Raw genomic sequence first — 17,517 nt, 5'->3', positions numbered from 1 at the left:
AACACCATTTCAACAAATTTAAAACTCACCTTGTCAACTCCAAGACTCCACATACATAAGATAAATGAAACACAGCATTACAATAGAAAAATTATAATTTAAAAATTAATTACAGTATAATAATGGTGTCCAGGTGTTCGGTCCTACATAACAGTATGGGTATATTATACTCGGCTAGATATCACATGTTCGCGCGGTCGTGGAAACAAAACGTTAGCGTGAGGCGCTCATAATGGTACATATGTTACAGTATTGATATTATTTGATATTTAGCTACGGCGTTTACAATTTGTCCAAGTATGACGTTAAGTCTGGCAGACCCTCCTTGAGTCCTTTCCTTTTCCTTGTTTCCTGCAAGTAAACATTCAATATTTAGTTGAGGATTATAAGCTATAGTTAATAACAAGGATGAAATAATTATGTTCTTTTCCTTATGAATTTACTGAATAAGATTTCTAAACATAAGACAATAATATATTTTTATTGATATTTGTATCGTGTTGTCCGTAGCATGCAGTCTCGGGACATAAGGATAGCGGTCCTGTGCAGCGTTTGGAACAACTCGAGCTGCTCTGCTTCCGGCTGAGCCGCAGCCCTCACGGCGCGAGTGGGAGCTCGCGCTAAGGCACGGCGCGGTAGCCGGAAGGGGAAGAATAAATCTACTCATTGCTAGAAACATTGTATATGTATGATTTATAAAGATAAGCATGTGTGGAAGTGTCCACACTAGCAAAATATGTTTAAGTCACGCTTTATTTCTCTCCGGGCTGCATTGCGATGATAGTTGCGACGAATTGATAATTTTAGTCATCTTTTAAAATAATTATTATTATAATGGAATAAAAAGTTATGCAGTGTATCATTACAAACATAATATTAAATTGTCAAAAATAGAATAAACTCGACTCTATATTATTATATTATACTCTATATTGCATGTATGTGTATGTGTATCTGTAGCGTCAAATAATAACACAATAACACTATGTACATTAAATTGTACGTATTTACCTGCACGACAGCGTACGGCTTGGAGCCAGCCTCGCACGGGTCACCCGGCAGCACTTGCCAGTGGTCGAACACACACTGCGGGAAGGCCTGGCCGCCCGTGTTGGAGCGCAGGTCGGCCGTGAAGCCGAACGACTCGTTGACCGGCAAGTAGGCCTTCACCACGAACATGGGAGTGCCCGCCACTTGGGTCTCCTCGAACACGTGCCCGCGCCGTCTGTTCAGCACGCCGTAGATACCGCCCACGGCTACCTCGGGACACTGTTGCACACAATATGTTAGTTATAGTTACTTAATTGTACATACATAATTAAAGTTAACCCATTGAGCCTCGAGCGGCCCGATCGGTCCACGACAATAGATTTTCTATTGTGTCTGTGATTCCGGGGCCTGAGTTATTACGAGTTTTTACACCATGATATGTAGTTTAGAATGACGTTCAAGAAGTATGTACTACAATGATATGAATATAATATTTTTCTAAACATTCACCAAAAGATTGCATCTAATGAACACTATGATATTTAATCAATATACATGAAATTCAATGCAAAATTAAGTTATCTAGTGTTGCAGAGGTGATGCTGTGTTTACTACGTTCTTTTGAGCAAAAAAAATATACTGTTAAGTACATCTGTAATTATGTTGAATGAGAGCAACAATTATTGAATTATTCATGCTAATTCAAATTCTAATTTATACCCCATAAACCATAAACCATGCTCTACAATGGATTGCCAATTTCGTATTTGTTATAATTTGGTGTGACTGTTAGCTCCCCTATTCAGGCAAGGATAAGGTCGGTCGATGCCAAAACAAAGAACTGTTGCTGTGCCACGCGTCGGAAGGGCGGACGGGCTCAGTGCGGCCCGCCAGCTTAGGAAACACGTGGGGGCATACAAACATGCGTGTAATGGGTACATTCATTTATTTTTGAGGCATTGGTACATTCACTTGGGTACAAGGTATGGGTACATTCATTTGGGGTACCGAGGTATGGGTACATTCGCTTAGGGCATAGTGGTTTGGGTACATTGAATGTATTTCAAAAAAAGAGTTATTCATGCTAAAATATGGACAAAATCTAACATGATCTGCTTGAAATTTATAATTTCACTTCTAGCAAATCTTCTTGCTTTCAAGTTATCGATTTCAAAAGGTTTTTAAGGTTTACGGTTATCATATCACATTCACATACCTGGATTTCACACAAATATACGGGCTCCATAAGCCTGGGTGCGGCTGTCAACAGACACGCGTACAGGCATCTCCTGGTTGTTGGAATGATTTGACCGCCACCTCTGTTCACAACAAAAATAATATTTTAGTTTCCGATACAATTAAAATCAACATTTGAACTAAGTAAACCATACAAAACTATTACATTTCAACAGCTTTTTCATATTTGATTATGCTCTTGTAATATAAATAAATTAGGACCTTTAATGGTAACCACAATTATTACTTTTTGACAATTTTTTCATGTTACCCGTCTACTAAATATCAAAGTTTTAAAAACTATTTTACGCGCAACCCACCTGTGGATAGCGTCGGTGTGGAGGGTGACATCATAGATGTTGAAGCGCACTCCTCTCAAGTTCTCCTCAGCCATAACTCCCTCCTTGGCGGCCCATTGGAAGCCTGCCACCACAGAGTCCTTGATCTCGTTCAAGTACTGCACTCCCTTGGTACAGTCGACCAGGATGTTGGGGCCGGTGCCCTCGGGACCGAAGCACCAGATCTTACGGGCTTCAGTCACGTCGTACTCGTACTTCTCGCCGAGGTAACGGGCACGGGTCTTGAAGTCGTCACGTGGGTTCACTTTACCCTGTTGATGTGGATGAATTAAATATTTAAGTCATTTTATTTTATAGGTATAGGACATACTTAAGACTATGGGTCAGGAATATTTTGTATGAATTGTGTGGAAAAATTAATGTGTTGTGTTACATAAGCCTAAGATGTTAAATCTTCTTTAAACTAATATGAAAAATTTGTTGAAAAAAAATATTTGTATCGTGTTGTCCGTAGCATGCAGTCTCGGGACATAAGGATAGCGGTCCTGTGCAGCGTTTGGAACAACTCGAGCTGCTCTGCTTCCGGCTGAGCCGCAGCCCTCACGGCGCGAGTGGGAGCTCGCGCTAAGGCACGGCGCGGTAGCCGGAAGGGTAGTTTAAAAAAGTACTTTATTCCATAGATATAAATTATTTTGCTTTTTTGAATGTAATGTAATGTAAATGGAAATAAGCTAGTTTCTACCAATGTATAGAGAACTTAACAGTTAATTACATTTTCAATTTTGAATGTCTTATTACGATCTAAATTTTTATATTCCTAGATAAAGAAAACTTATGAAATAATTACGAAAAATACTTGATATTCCTATTTCCTACTATCAAGTAAATTTTAAAAGAAACTCACGTCATCAATGTCCTCAGCCAGACCGTCGGGCATGGGGCAGGCCTTCATGAACAGCCTGTTGTGCTTGTTGGGCGACTTGGACAGGCACATCTGGTTCGACTCCTCGGCGACCGTCTCACGGTAGGATACTACCGGGTCGGATTTCTTGATTGGAATGCATGCATGGTCCTCCTCCAAGTCCTAAAAACATAAATAATAAGTTAATTTGTAGCATATTATTGGGATTTAATGAAGTAATTCAAATTCAGGTAATGGCAACTACTAATGTGAGTAAAAAGTCAATAGACTTAAAAAGATATTAAGCAGTGCTCAGTCAGTAAATCAATGGTACATATTGTTTTATTTGTATGAAATAAATGTAACTGAAAATTTTATATCTGAACAAAGTAATGACACTTCAAAAAATAAAACTGGAGTTCAACTACTGATCAAGAATAAAATCTTTAAATGGGATAGCTATAAGAAAGATTGTTCTGGAAATCTAATTTGTTTCTAAAACATATAAGCCAATACATAATCTGCTTTTACAAAAATTCCATGAAAATTATTGTTTATGCACAAAAGCTTACCTTGAGACAGATCTCAAGATGCAGCTCCCCAGCGCCGGCGACGATGTGCTCGCCAGACTCCTCGTTGATGCACTGCACCATGGGGTCTGACTTGGCCAGACGCTTGAGCCCCTCCACCAGCTTGGGCAAGTCAGCGGGGTTCTTGGGCTCCACGGCCACACGCACTACAGGCGACACGCTGAACTTCATCACCTGAACAAATAATACTTTTGTTAGTGACTGATCATTTATTATAAGATTTATATCAAGGTTTATGTACAACAATATTTAATGAATTGTACATTTTATAAATAGCTTTTTATACTAACTTTAATGGATAATCGCGTAAATACTTACGCGCATCACACGATGTCTACAATATCTCATGGTAAGTTGCAGTTTTTTTATAATTATAAATTTATTTATTTAGAATGCATTATGTATTGTATATACAGGGTGTCCCGAAGTAGTGGACCAACGGGTTATGGGGAGTAGAGGGTTTTATTATCTAACAAAAATACTAAAAGGAGAATGCCCATGAAAGTATGGGCCACAGTATAGTGTTGCGTCAATGCCAGAGTGGTTTTGGAGGGTTCATCGATATTCAAAAGATTTTTACCAATTGATTTTTTTGTGATAAAAACAGGGGTTTTCAAGATATTGAGAAAAATGTGAATTAACCTCGAAACTTGAATAAACCCGATTTAGTTAGGTTTATGTGTGATTTAGGTAGTATTTTATCGTCTGAAGGTTATTTTTCGTTTAACATATTTAATCTATGCGTAGAGCTTATGCTTTCAGACAAAGTCTATCTGTTCATCGGCTAGTGCAGGTAGGCACCAGAAATCTTCCGGAACGGATTTCAAGAAAACCTAAATATATATTTAAAAAATGCCAATAGAGTTTTTATTCGGTTTACATATTGTTGTTGTTGTTTGAATCATTTTTTCACTACATATTCAAAGAAAGAAACACATAAGAAATAACTGGTTACCTACCAAGCTATGTCATAATAATATTTTTTTATATATATTTATATTATTTTACTTCACTATCTATGTTAAAACAACCTACAGTGTATAAACAATACCTTACAGAGTGATTTTATGTTAATTTATTGATTTTTTTGTAATTCAATGAAAACAATAATCGATATTAATACATTTAGCTATTTACCAAAGTAAATGTCATTGAGTAAATGTCATAATAGTTACCGCTTGGTTACCGTGGTAACCGGTAATGGATACTAAATCTATGGTAACGGATCTAAACAATTACATGTCTTATTAGATTTTACAAAACATTCCCTGTTCAAAATATATTTTCCGATGGTAAGAAGGCCTCTAAATTGCCGAGATTTTTTTTAATAGTATTTTTATCTTGATACATGAGAAAAACCTGCACCAAAAATGTAAACGGTAATGGACACTAAATCTATAATAACGGATCTAAACAATTACATGTCTTATTAGATTTTACAAAGCATTCCCTGTTCAAAATATATTTTCCGATGGTAAGAAGGCCTCTAAATTGCCGAGATTTTTTTAATAGTATTGTTGTCTTGATGCATGAGAAAAACCAGTACCAAAAATGGGCATTCTCCTTTATTGTCCTAAACCATAAAGTTTGTATGAGATGTAAAAGTTTTTAAAATAAAGTTTCACAGGGTCACCATACATTTTTTTTACACCAGCTTTGTTCAAACTTCAGTCCGTAAATTTTTAAAACGTAAAATTTTACCTATTTCTTGGTCTTATTTTGTTGTTGTTGTTAATTATGCTTGAGTATCATTTTAATTAGGAAGACTTATGTATTCTTAACAACCTTGAACAAAAAAATAAGAATAAAATAATAACAGAAATGGTAAAAGTTCATATTAAGCTTACGTGGATGATATTTTTATCAAATTTTGAAAATAAAGCATAAATCAAAAACTTTATGGTTTAGGACAATAAATTTTAGTATTTTTGTTAGATAATAAGTCCCTCTACTTCCCATAACCCGTTGGTCCACTACTTACGGGACACCCTGTATAATACTGTTAAATCTATGTACATATTTCAAATAAAAAATTGTTCATTCAAATTAATCTTCTTGGGTCAATTTATCTCTATGGACCACTTGAATCAACATACCTTCATGTTGTGCGCGTTCTTGTAGGTGGTGATTGTTCCGGTCTTGACGAGGAACTGGTCGACACCGACGAGACCACAGATGTTACCAGAGGGCACATCCTCAATGGCCTCAACATAACGTCCCATCATGAGGATGGTACGCTGGATGGTCTTCTCGTACATATCCTGTGAAAATTTACAATTTTATAATAAACTCGTATTAAGAGGATCTTACTTGGTTCAAGTAGGATTGGGAAACTTATCATTGATCTATTAAATATCTTAGTATGTAAGTCAATAATAGAAAAAATGTGTTGTGCATGTCAAAAAAAATTATTTGTTTCGTGTTATCCGTAGCATGCAGTCTCGGGACATAAGGATAGCGGTCCTGTGCAGCGTTTGGAACAACTCGAGCTGCTCTGCTTCCGGCTGAGCCGCAGCCCTCACGGCGCGAGTGGGAGCTCGCGCTAAGGCACGGCGCGGTAGCCGGAAGGGGAAGAATAAATGAAATATGTTCTTTAAAATAATTTAATCAAATACCTTAATTATTTGTGGAAAAAGAATTACAAATGTGCTGATATACTGTATTAAGATTTTAAATTTATTGTGTACCTAAACTCAATGTTTATTAAATAATAAAATCGAAACAAGTAAATTCCCATTCAAGCAATATGTAGTTTTCACGAAAGTATACTTTGCTTTTTAATAGTTTTAACAACATTACCTCTTTCTTTCCTGGCTGGAAGTTGGGTCCCATGATGCGGGCCTTCTGTCCAGTGATGACCTTGCCGGAGAACACACGACCGAACGCGTAGAAACGTCCCTTGTCAGAGGTTGGCACCATCTTGCTCACGTACATCATGAGGGGCGCTTCGGGGTCGCAGTTCTGTGTTAAGATTATTATTTATTAGTAAATGTGTAATATATAGCACCATAAAATAAATGTATAAGACTGGCTGTTTAGTGAAGTATAAACTGAAAATAATTGTGAAGCAATAACTATTAATAAGAATTGGAAATAAATGTTTCAATCAATTTTGGGATCATATGCTATGAGAGCTTATGACCAATTCCAGAAAGAAATACTGTAAGTCCACTTTGACACCCAGAAAGTTATTGAATAGACAACTGGCAACACTTGGGACTAACAAAATATTTACAAATGACAATAATTGAATCAACAAGTCTTCAATTGCTATTGATTGTATATTTTAGCATGTTTAAGTTTAAATAATACGCAGTTAGTGTAAATCTTGAAAATTTTATACTGAAGTTGTATATACACGACATACCTTGATACCAATAGCTGCCTCATCGTCATGGGGTCCCTCGTACAACATCTCCATACGGTACTTCTGCGCCACCACGGGGGAAGGTAAGTGGATGGCGATCATCTGAAGCAGAGCCTCTCCGGCCGGCAGCCAGCTACGCATGACAACCTGTACGAAAATAGATTTATAATTAAAAATACATGTTCAAGCATCGAGATTCCGCGATTTTATAAGTTAGTGAGTTATAAAAGGCATGGATATTAAAAAATAGTGTGTGCCATGCACACGTGTCAGAAGGAAAGCTTCTTTGACAAGATTCAAAAATCGTCGCTTTGCTCCATGACGTGACGGTATTGCCATGACGCGACCATGAAATTTTACTCTCAACGCGCCTAAAGAAGTTCACTTTCAAATTATTGTTGAAAGATTATTATTATGTAGGTGGATAAATGTATCAATCAATTTTGGGGTCATAAACCATAAGAGCTTATGGCCAATTCCAGAAAGAAAAATGCTGTAAGTCCTCTTTGACGCCCAGAAGTTTATAAAGTACACAACTGGCAACACTTGGGACTATGTAATCATGTTCTCAAAATGAATATTCAATCAATATATTTTGTCATTCCTCACAATGCTTAAATGATAATAAGTTTAGATGAACAATACCTATTGTATATTTCAACAATAATAGTATTAACAAGTGTTCTAATCAAATCTTTTACTATTAATACAGCCAGTGTAATTTATTATTTATATCAAAGTCGAAACAACTCGATAGCAAACTTCACAAATAAATTGATATAATCCTGTTTATCTGTAATGATACAAGAAATATACGACAATTTTCTATCTATTAATTAACAAAAATACTATTTACTTAAATAATATTATCAAGTACAAAAACAGCATTATCTGTAAAATGTTGAAAACTGACCTTGAGGAGGGCTTTGCCGTCCTTGTCGGCATCTTCGTGCTTGATGGTGACACCAATCTTCTTGAGGAGAGAGTCGATCTCCTCCTTGCGGAAGTTCATGATGGCGTCGAACACCTTGTAGATGGGGTCGAGCACGTACATGCAGAAGGAACGCTTGTTCTCATTGTCCTTTTGCTTGGCCCACTTCTTGGTCTGGGGGTTGAAGAAGTTCTCTCCCCATAGTCTGGTGGCAATAGGTTGCATTTAATTATGGGATCTCGTAGTCAAATGTTTTGGGCATGACTATGTTATGCCCAAAACTATATACTACAACTTTATCGGATTGCGAGATAAAAAATTCACGTTTAAAAGGGTAATAAAGTATAGAGAAAGACAATAAATTCGACTACAGATAAATTCTAATACTTTCCATGTTATTTGTAACTGTAATTTACGAAAATATGTTCGATAAATGCATGTATCTAAGTTTTCGTTGCAAAATGCCCACAGGGACACCTTACCAATCTGAACAAAGAGTTTATGTCCGTCCTTGTCTGCCACTGGTGTATAGCATTAAAATCTTTACCCAGTATCAATTGGGACGATTTTTCGTAGAGAAATTTAAATCCAATTTTTTTCGAATTAATATGTTTAATTGTAAATCAATTTCAAATATTTTCAACTATTTTATTCATATTTATCAAAACCTAAAAGTGATGTATCATGTTTTATTAACATATTCAAAATCAAATATCATAATCTATCAACCGAAATTGCCTTCGTCATTGTCGCGTTATTCAAAGTTATATGACGTCAAGCAAAATCTCCTACGTCACCGTAGCTAGAAACTTAAATCTAGACCGCCCCGACGCCACCTACGCAAGCAACCTTTACGTGAATGAGCTAAAAATAGGTAAAGGTCGGTCTATTATTGATAAGCTCTCTATTCTTGGATGTAAATTAAATTGATACAATTAGTTTAAATATTTCTTAGACGATCTTTTAATAGATATGTATAAAATATTGCAATTAGCGCAACGAATGCAGTTAGTTGCATAACATAACGCGCCCCAAAGTATTGATCTCTTGCAGGGCTGGCATGTCTGAGTGCACCCGTTTTCTCACATCTAGGTATTGAGGTCAACAGACTGTCGCCGTTATGCACTACGACGATCTACGTACGATCGAATGACTGCGACGAAATAGGGGAATTCCAACAAATTAATCTTATTCTTAAAGAATTATATAAATATGTGTAATGAAGCTGTAAAAAACACGAAAAACCTATGTATATTGCTGAAATAATTGCTGTTTTTTTCCTTAATATCGTCTGTCGATAATAAGTAATACGTAAGATAGATATAATTTATTGCGACATATTTACAAAATCTTTTTTTTTTAAATATAATCGTTTTACACAAGTAATTATCAAATGCAGTTGGCAAAATCTTATCTTACCTTATCAAACCTAAAAAAAAAATTCATACATTTAAATATTAAATCTAACCTGTTCATAAGCTTGACAAGATCAATCTTGAATTTGTCGGCGTACATCTCAGAGAACTGTTTGAGCGTGAAGGCCCAGCCGTGGAGACCGGAACCGAAACCGACGGAACCCTTGCTGGGGTCCACGCGGACCTCACCTATGAGAATTAGACGCTATTTTATTTATCTCTATCCACATATTATTATAAATGGGAGTGGTTTTTTTTGCGGATGATGTGATTTCATAATTTTTCTTATTACTTTTCTCTGTAATGCCGGTGGCAATATGCTAACCTTTATTACAATTTATTCAGTTGGAAATAATATTGTAAAGACTTATAACTGGTAGTTAAAATTCAAGCAATTTCATGCTTCAATACATATCAACACAGAATTGTGATCATGAAGATTATTAATAAAGTATAATATTATTATTTAATCTCACAATTTGACGTATTTCAATTTAATATTGAATATGAAAACATATTATAAAAAAAGCACGCATCATCCATTGTTGTTACATTTTACAATCTCAAGCTTCACACGTGAACGTTATCGCTTTCACGGCGACTGCCACGTGTTCAAATTATTCACGAAAATTTTACATACATTTTTATGTTTTTGAATTAACCTTTGTTTAGAAAGTAAGCATTATGTTAAGAAAAGTCTAAATACTAATTAATTACCATTGCACTATTTAATGATAATAATTACGTAAAAATTAACATGTTATTATCAACACGTGACTCTCGGCCGTTAAACGACTTTTCTCAATGTCAGGTCAATGACTTCAACATTCGGCTGTAAGTCAGCCATATAAAGATTTATGAATTTTGACTGACTGACATTTACAATTCAATCATTTTTTTAAGTTACAAAAAGAATAAAAGTGAGATTGTTATAGCATTTTGATTATTTATACTAAATAAAATCCTACCATTCTTTTTGCACATGCTTTTTTATCTCATGATTACTTGTCTGTTTGCAATTTTATACTAAACTAGCTTCCGCCCGCGACTCCGTCCGCGCGGAAAAATTAAGATTTATTTTTTTCTACGTATTTTTCCAGGACAATAAGGTATAATTATACCAAGTTTCATTGAAATCGAACCGTTAGTTTTCACGTGATGCCTGAACATACAGACAGACAGACAAAATTTTTTTTAATCACATATTTAGGTTTGGTATCGATCCAGTAACACCTGCTATTTATTTTTTCAATATTTCCAATGTACAGAATTGACCCTTCTACAGATTTATTATATGTATAGATTATGAAAGAAATGCAAATTCATTGTAATATGTCCATTGTATTATAAGAAAGAAATATCACAACATGTTGAATATTTTATTAGCTCCTAGCTTTCATAATTAGTTTGTTATTATTATTATTATGAAAAAGAAATGACAAGTCATTATCATTGAAAAAACATTTACATACCCTGAAAATGTTATGATACCATAATCTTTTATAGAAGCCAAAAAATACTTCTTGTTTTCCAGGATGAGACATCATTAGTAGTATAGAAAGAGAAGATATAAGAATAGTATAGAAGGATCAAAGAATTAAATTTTTAGCTCAATTTAGTACATATATTTATTATAAATGTCATATGTATCTTACCCATGGGACCGCCATCATCGTTGTAGGTGGCAATAATAACGTTAACGTTTTCAACAATACGCTGGAAGGTCTGGTAGAGCTCCTCAGCCTCCAACTGCAACTCGAGAAGGGCGCGGTCCATCTTGTTCATGAACAAAATGGGCTTGATGCGCTCAGCAATGGCTTGACGGAGTACAGTCTCGGTCTGTACGCACACACCTAGGGAACAAGGGAACCTGATTGAATTTAAAGTGCATTTTTTTTAACTAATTTAGTGACAATATACTTCACATTTTTTAATTCTCATTTTTACTCATTATTGTAAATTTTAGATATTAATCAAATATAAATAAAATCAAACTTACCAGATACACAGTCTACTACGACCAATGCACCGTCAGTGACTCGGAGGGCGGCTGTCACTTCAGAAGAGAAGTCAACGTGTCCGGGTGAGTCAATCAAGTTGATCAAGAAACCCTTTTCGCTCTTTTCACGTTGGTCAGGGTTTGTAATGAACACCAAGTCTTTCTCTTCGAGCTCGAAGTACATAGAAATAGCGCTGTGGACAAAAAACTATTGTTCAGTTTGGGTATTTTGCAAAAAATATTTCTCCATTGTGAAAATAGTCATCAGATGGCCGTTCTGAAGAATCCTCAAGGAATTTCGGATTTAAATGGTAAGAACAATCATCATGTAAGTATATACTTTACCAATCACTACATAACTGGTGAAAGGCAATTTGGAAAACGGCAAAAATATTTGCTTTTAGTAGAAATTAAATAATGCAAAAATCTTTATTTTTAAATGAATACAGAAATATTTAAATAAATTTGATTATATTACCTAACAATAATAATAAAAAACATTGTTTCGAGTGCATGGTGCAATCTTGTCAAGTTCGATATTGTGCAAGATTTGCGAAATTACGTGCGAAAAATTATAAACATCCGTAAACACCATGTGTAATAACCTCCAAAATTACATGCAAAGAACCATGGGGGTGTTCGTGGGATATAGGTTATGGAGAAAGTGCAGCCATATTGCTTAAAGAAAGTGCAACTTACGTGGATTTGATGGTGATACATCTGTCTTGCTCGTCTTTCCTGGTGTCCGTGAAACGTGTCTCTCCGGCTCTCGCACCAGCGATGATACCGGCTTTTGACACCAGCGAGTCTGTGAGTGTGGACTTGCCGTGGTCGACGTGGGCAATGACGGACATGTTGCGGATATTCCGCTTCTTGTCCATCATCCCACGGATTTCGTCTACTGTGAAATTCACCTGCACAGAAAAGACCACTTAACATCTTGGACGACATTTCTCTCAAAAAAGCAACTATTAGAATTAATTCTCACGGGCACACTGATTTTCTAATAATCGAAACATTATAGAGCACTTTAAAATAAGAATTTAAAGGCTCCTAGGTTTTTTCACAACACTATCACTGAGACACTTTGAAAACGTCATCCGAGTACAAAGAAGATCGACGTGATTGAACTAAGTTTTTAACTTGATTTTTCACAAAATACACAAAAATATAGACGCGAAGCATTAGCACGAATAATCCGCTGCACTTTTTTAATCACTATTATGATTTTCCGTACTCACCATATTGGATGGTTTTCGATTTTCCTTTCAAATAAATAAACTACCATACGCCAACAATGGCGTACGCTTGAAAAAGAACCCTTTTCGACTTCGTAGGCCGGATGTGCCCACTAGTCGTCAAATGTGGCATGAACCAGAGACAAACATGTAGATGGTGTAGATGTGTTACCAGTTTCCTCTTGCCAATGTCAGTACAAACAAAGGTAAAATAATGGGTAAAATAATCAAAAATAAGAATATTTATTTTAAATTATTACTTATAATTATGTAAAACAATTTATATATATTATATATAATTATGTATATTAATTTTATGTTTCCAGTGTTTTCCTTAAATTCATACATTACATTATATTTATTGAGCTATTAATCTATAACAATTTTTATTTCTCTGGTTATTATTTTTTAAAATATCAAACACAAAACAACTTCGTTGCGTTTTTTGCTGCACACACAGAGCTGCACAGCAAGTTGAAGTAGAAAACTAGAAATTAAAATTGGCAAAAAACATGGAAGTATGACTATATTTCCGTGGCAAAAAGCTTTTGCTCCTTGCCATAAAGAAAAAATGCATTCACCGCCAAAATTTAATTGACACGTAAGAGCGTTTTCACATTGTCCGGTCCGATATCGGATATCGGGCGCCGATAGCCGATATCCGATATCGGAGGCTAAGTAAAATGTATGATTTAGGTACCTGTCTTTCACATTGTCCGGTCCGATATCGGATATCGGAGCCAACACCGATATTCCCGTGAACTATCGGACGATAATGTTCAGTGTTACCAACTCAATTTTCGAAAAGGTAGTATACCAACAGCAAAAAAAGCACTAGTTTGTGTATTTTCAGTCATTTCTAGGCGCTAAATGTAAAAAAAAATCCTTTAATTTACTTTAAACCTTTTTATTAAGAAAACATTCATTTAAGTATTTAAAGGCATTAAAAATACTATTTTTACGGGAGCTATTTTAATACCGTCCTATAATATACGGCAATTGGCTGAACTGAAGTAAACAAAAATATATTGCGTTCTTAAATTCAACCGTATCTTCGAAATATTAGTGTCTTTTATCTTTATTTACTCATTCTGCCTCGCTCCTCCTCCTACTTGGACTACTGTTGTGCTGTAAGCTGCTTATTGTATTGTTGTCATTGAGTCACAGATTTAGTGCTTTGTTTTAGCGCCGATATCAAACCTGTATAATAAATAGCACATCTAAATAATATTAAGTAATTAATAATATCAAATCTTTTTTAAATTTTACTTTTCCAGCTATTTTGAAGTCGGTTTCTTTTTTGTAGTTATTTTTACTGTATGTACAACTACGATCTATCAGTTGAATTTTTTTAAATCAAACACTTTTTATTGAAAAGAAAATTTACAATACGGCAATTTTGTTTAGTTTTCTCTAAAATTTCAGAATTAGAATGCGGCGACCTTACATTTTGTCAAGAACGCGCGGCGACTTTTGAGCTTGTTTGGCTTGTTTACTATTTTGGTTGTCATGGCTCGTATGCTTAGATTATATAGATGGCTATATTATTATTAGTCTGTGGTACTACGTAGATAATTTACTGTTCTGTGGTAGATAACAGCACCTACATTTGTAAATGTAATTTGAATTTATATTTACCAGTTTCGTCGCTTTAATACTGAGTTGAATTTTATTTTATTTTATTTGTATAAGAACATAACAGTCGTACATGATTTAATATAAAAAAATTCTAAAATTCACTACGACCACACAACATGTTCTATTATTAAAAAAAGAAAAACAGCATATAAAAAAAACAAGCCTCACAATCTCTCACAATGAAATTGAATATTGAAACTAGATTCTGACTCTGCAGAGGGTACAAATCCAAACTCCGCAGTCAGCAGATTAAACCGGTTTGAAAAACATAGTTTATTTATTACTATTTATTTTATTTAAAATAAAGTTTATTTTTTGTAACATAAATGCATCCACTGATTTTTTTAATTCTCCATATATCTACTTTTCTAGTTTCTGGCAACACTCATGATATCGGGACGATATTATCGGATAATGTGAAAGGGCAAATTGTGTCCGATATCGGATATCGGCTATCGGCTTCCGATATCCGATATCGGACCGGACAATGTGAAAACGCTCTAATTATAAAAAAGTTTCTTGAATGATTTATTTGTATGAATTCATAATAATTATGGTCACATAGAGGAATATGGGAAAAACATTATCAAAGCCATGCTATAAGTTAAAAATTGGATCGCAATATAATGCAAACTGTTCTATTTTTTTCCTTACTGCAAAGTTTTACATTTGTTAGTCAAATACCTACTGAATAAAGAAGTGAATACAGTTACAGCCAGAGAAACCATAAAAAATGACCTGAAAATACACCGAGCTAGTGTACAAAATACGAATAAACTGTGGAAAAAACAATAAGGTTGAAAATAATAATGAAGAGCTGTGTGGGCATTTTCACAAAAATGTATACCCCCTGATTTTCACCTGTCCCTCGAATTCATTAAATTCTATATAATGAAGTAGTTGCCAGAATTATTTATATATGCTATCAAAGTGAAGAAACGTATACAATATTTTGTTTTTTTAACAAAAACTATGACATAATCTAAAATAAAGTTAAGTTAATTATAAATAACCATTGAAAAATGTGTAATTTTACGCTGTCCCCTGCTTACTCTTACGCGTTTATTAAATCATTTCTTAACTTTTTTGTTAGAAAGGTACCATCTTTTAAGGTTTTATTTGGTCCAGGATAATCAGTTACTGTGATAATAGTTAAAATATAATAACCTTATATAACAAAAATAAAATATAAAAAAATAAAAAAGAAAATCAAAAAAATTGTCCTTCCCGGAACGTTCAGTTTTGTCACCGATTTTCTAAAAAAGAAATTACTGTGGTTCAAATAGTTTTGCATTACTGTCAACACCATAGCTACTGCTATGCAACTTATCAGGTTAGAAGCCTTCAGGGTCCAAAAACTGCTTAGAAGGAGTGCACGCGTGTTTGCAAGCCGCAGGGACCAAATTCTTCATTCAGGTATGTGACCATATTTTGGCTTATTTCTATCTATTTATCTTGTAGTATTTAGTTAATTTTGTTTTAAATGTTTTTATATGTAAGTTGATCAAAAGTTTTGATGAATATAAGTGTTGTGGTTATATTTTAAACCGTTTTTATTACGAGAGGATTATCAAATGTGACTTCCGCTGTGTGACTATTTGAGCGGTCACATATACGCTGAACGAAAAGTCACAACATGCCTGAACACATAAAGCAATGTTTACATGGCGATTTTCTTGAGCTATAAAAATATTTTTCTAAGACATTTTTGACTGAGTTCCAAAAGTAGATTTCAAAAATAAAAATAATTTCCCCATACAGATCGCAACAGCTGATTGATCATTTTGCATGAGGAAGTAAATTTTTTTTTTAGAGGAAAAAAAGAAGCAGTATGCATAAAAAGAAACAAAATAATCCAGCAGAACTAAGAATCTAGACAATGTGCCTTGTTTAACTACGAAAGGTAATAATGAAACAAAAATCTTAATTTTTTTTACGATATTTTTCATTGGTTTTTTTTTTATTTACAGATTAACCTTCGTGTTTGCAGCGTCCACTGAAACAAGATTTTTTATCCAATATGGTGATTGAGATTATTTATTTAAGGTTAATAATAAACGAATCACGAAGACTGATTATCGACTGATTAATTTGATTAGTGCCAATATAAAACATAAAAAAGACTTCTTATTCTTGAATCTTGATAGTAATTAACCCTTTAGATAAATAATAATAATGTGATGGCTTAGTCCGAACTGATTGTGATAATTTAGGTTGAAGTTAAGTTAAGTTTATAATCAGGTATATTTATTATGTGCCTGCGTACTTTTTTTTCGCCATGTAAACGCACCCTTTCCCTTTTTAGGTATTCGGTTGTGTGACTGTCCCTATAATACGGAGCTGAATTTTTTAAATATTTCAGTAGATTTTACATTTAATGCCCTTCAAATCAGTCCCTTTAATGGAGAATAATACATAAGTGTTATATTTGTTGCCTTTTCTCTAAAAAAGTATCTAACATTTTAAATGTAAAGATAATAATGACAGTTAAAGTACCAGAGTCACAATACTGAATGTACTATTATTTTTTTTAATTAGCTTAGATCCAAAAGTTGGGAATAGTGAGTGTTTAAAATATACAAAATAACGATTTTAAGTTAATAAATAAACAATATCTAAAAATTCTTATATTTTGCACTGTTTTTCCAGCTACTGAATATAGTCACAAAACTGATATAAAATTGCGAGTCTTTCCATTGTGTCCTATTATTTTTACAGATTTCTCATTTTAAACCCATTGTATTATATTTTTTCTTGAAGTATATTGAATTTCCGTTTTAAAGAGACCAAAAAAAGTTTAAAATATAATACTTTATTAAAAAATGTATTTTTCAAGCAGGGGGTACATTTTTGTGAAAATGCCCGTGTACGTCTGCCTGTGGTGTCTGCGATAGCTAGCTCATAAGTTATTTG

The 17,517-nt window shown here is 34.2% G+C and overlaps 1 protein-coding gene across 1 annotated transcript; it reads right to left on the bottom strand.

The window, feature by feature from the left end:
- Positions 1–77: 77 nt before the first annotated feature.
- LOC123698965 (translation elongation factor 2) lies at positions 78–13,109 on the bottom strand. The gene is made up of 15 exons (XM_045645802.1): positions 12,970–13,109; positions 12,428–12,642; positions 11,729–11,922; positions 11,385–11,582; positions 9,783–9,918; positions 8,297–8,519; positions 7,384–7,530; positions 6,816–6,977; positions 6,113–6,277; positions 3,999–4,190; positions 3,430–3,609; positions 2,547–2,836; positions 2,207–2,309; positions 1,012–1,269; positions 78–351 (listed from the first exon to the last, which is right to left on the bottom strand). The coding sequence occupies exons 1-15, from the start codon at positions 12,970–12,972 to the stop codon at positions 283–285; spliced, it is 2,535 nt and encodes an 844-aa protein (XP_045501758.1). The 5' UTR covers positions 12,973–13,109; the 3' UTR covers positions 78–282.
- Positions 13,110–17,517: the final 4,408 nt, after the last annotated feature.

Source organism: Colias croceus, chromosome 17 (assembly GCF_905220415.1).
Source record: "Colias croceus chromosome 17, ilColCroc2.1".
Classification (NCBI taxonomy): Eukaryota; Metazoa; Arthropoda; class Insecta; order Lepidoptera; family Pieridae; genus Colias; species Colias croceus.
Note: the sequence above shows the minus strand (reverse complement) of the source record. Positions and strands in the feature narration are given on the sequence as shown.

Bases quoted from the DNA above. Each gene is read 5' to 3' on its own strand.
- LOC123698965 (XM_045645802.1), bottom strand. The intron at 3,610-3,998 runs GTAAGCTTTTGT...TTATGTTTTTAG, and splicing joins ATCTTGAGATCTGTCTCAAG to GACTTGGAGGAGGACCATGC. The intron at 1,270-2,206 runs GTATGTGAATGT...TGTGTGCAACAG, and splicing joins TATATTTGTGTGAAATCCAG to TGTCCCGAGGTAGCCGTGGG.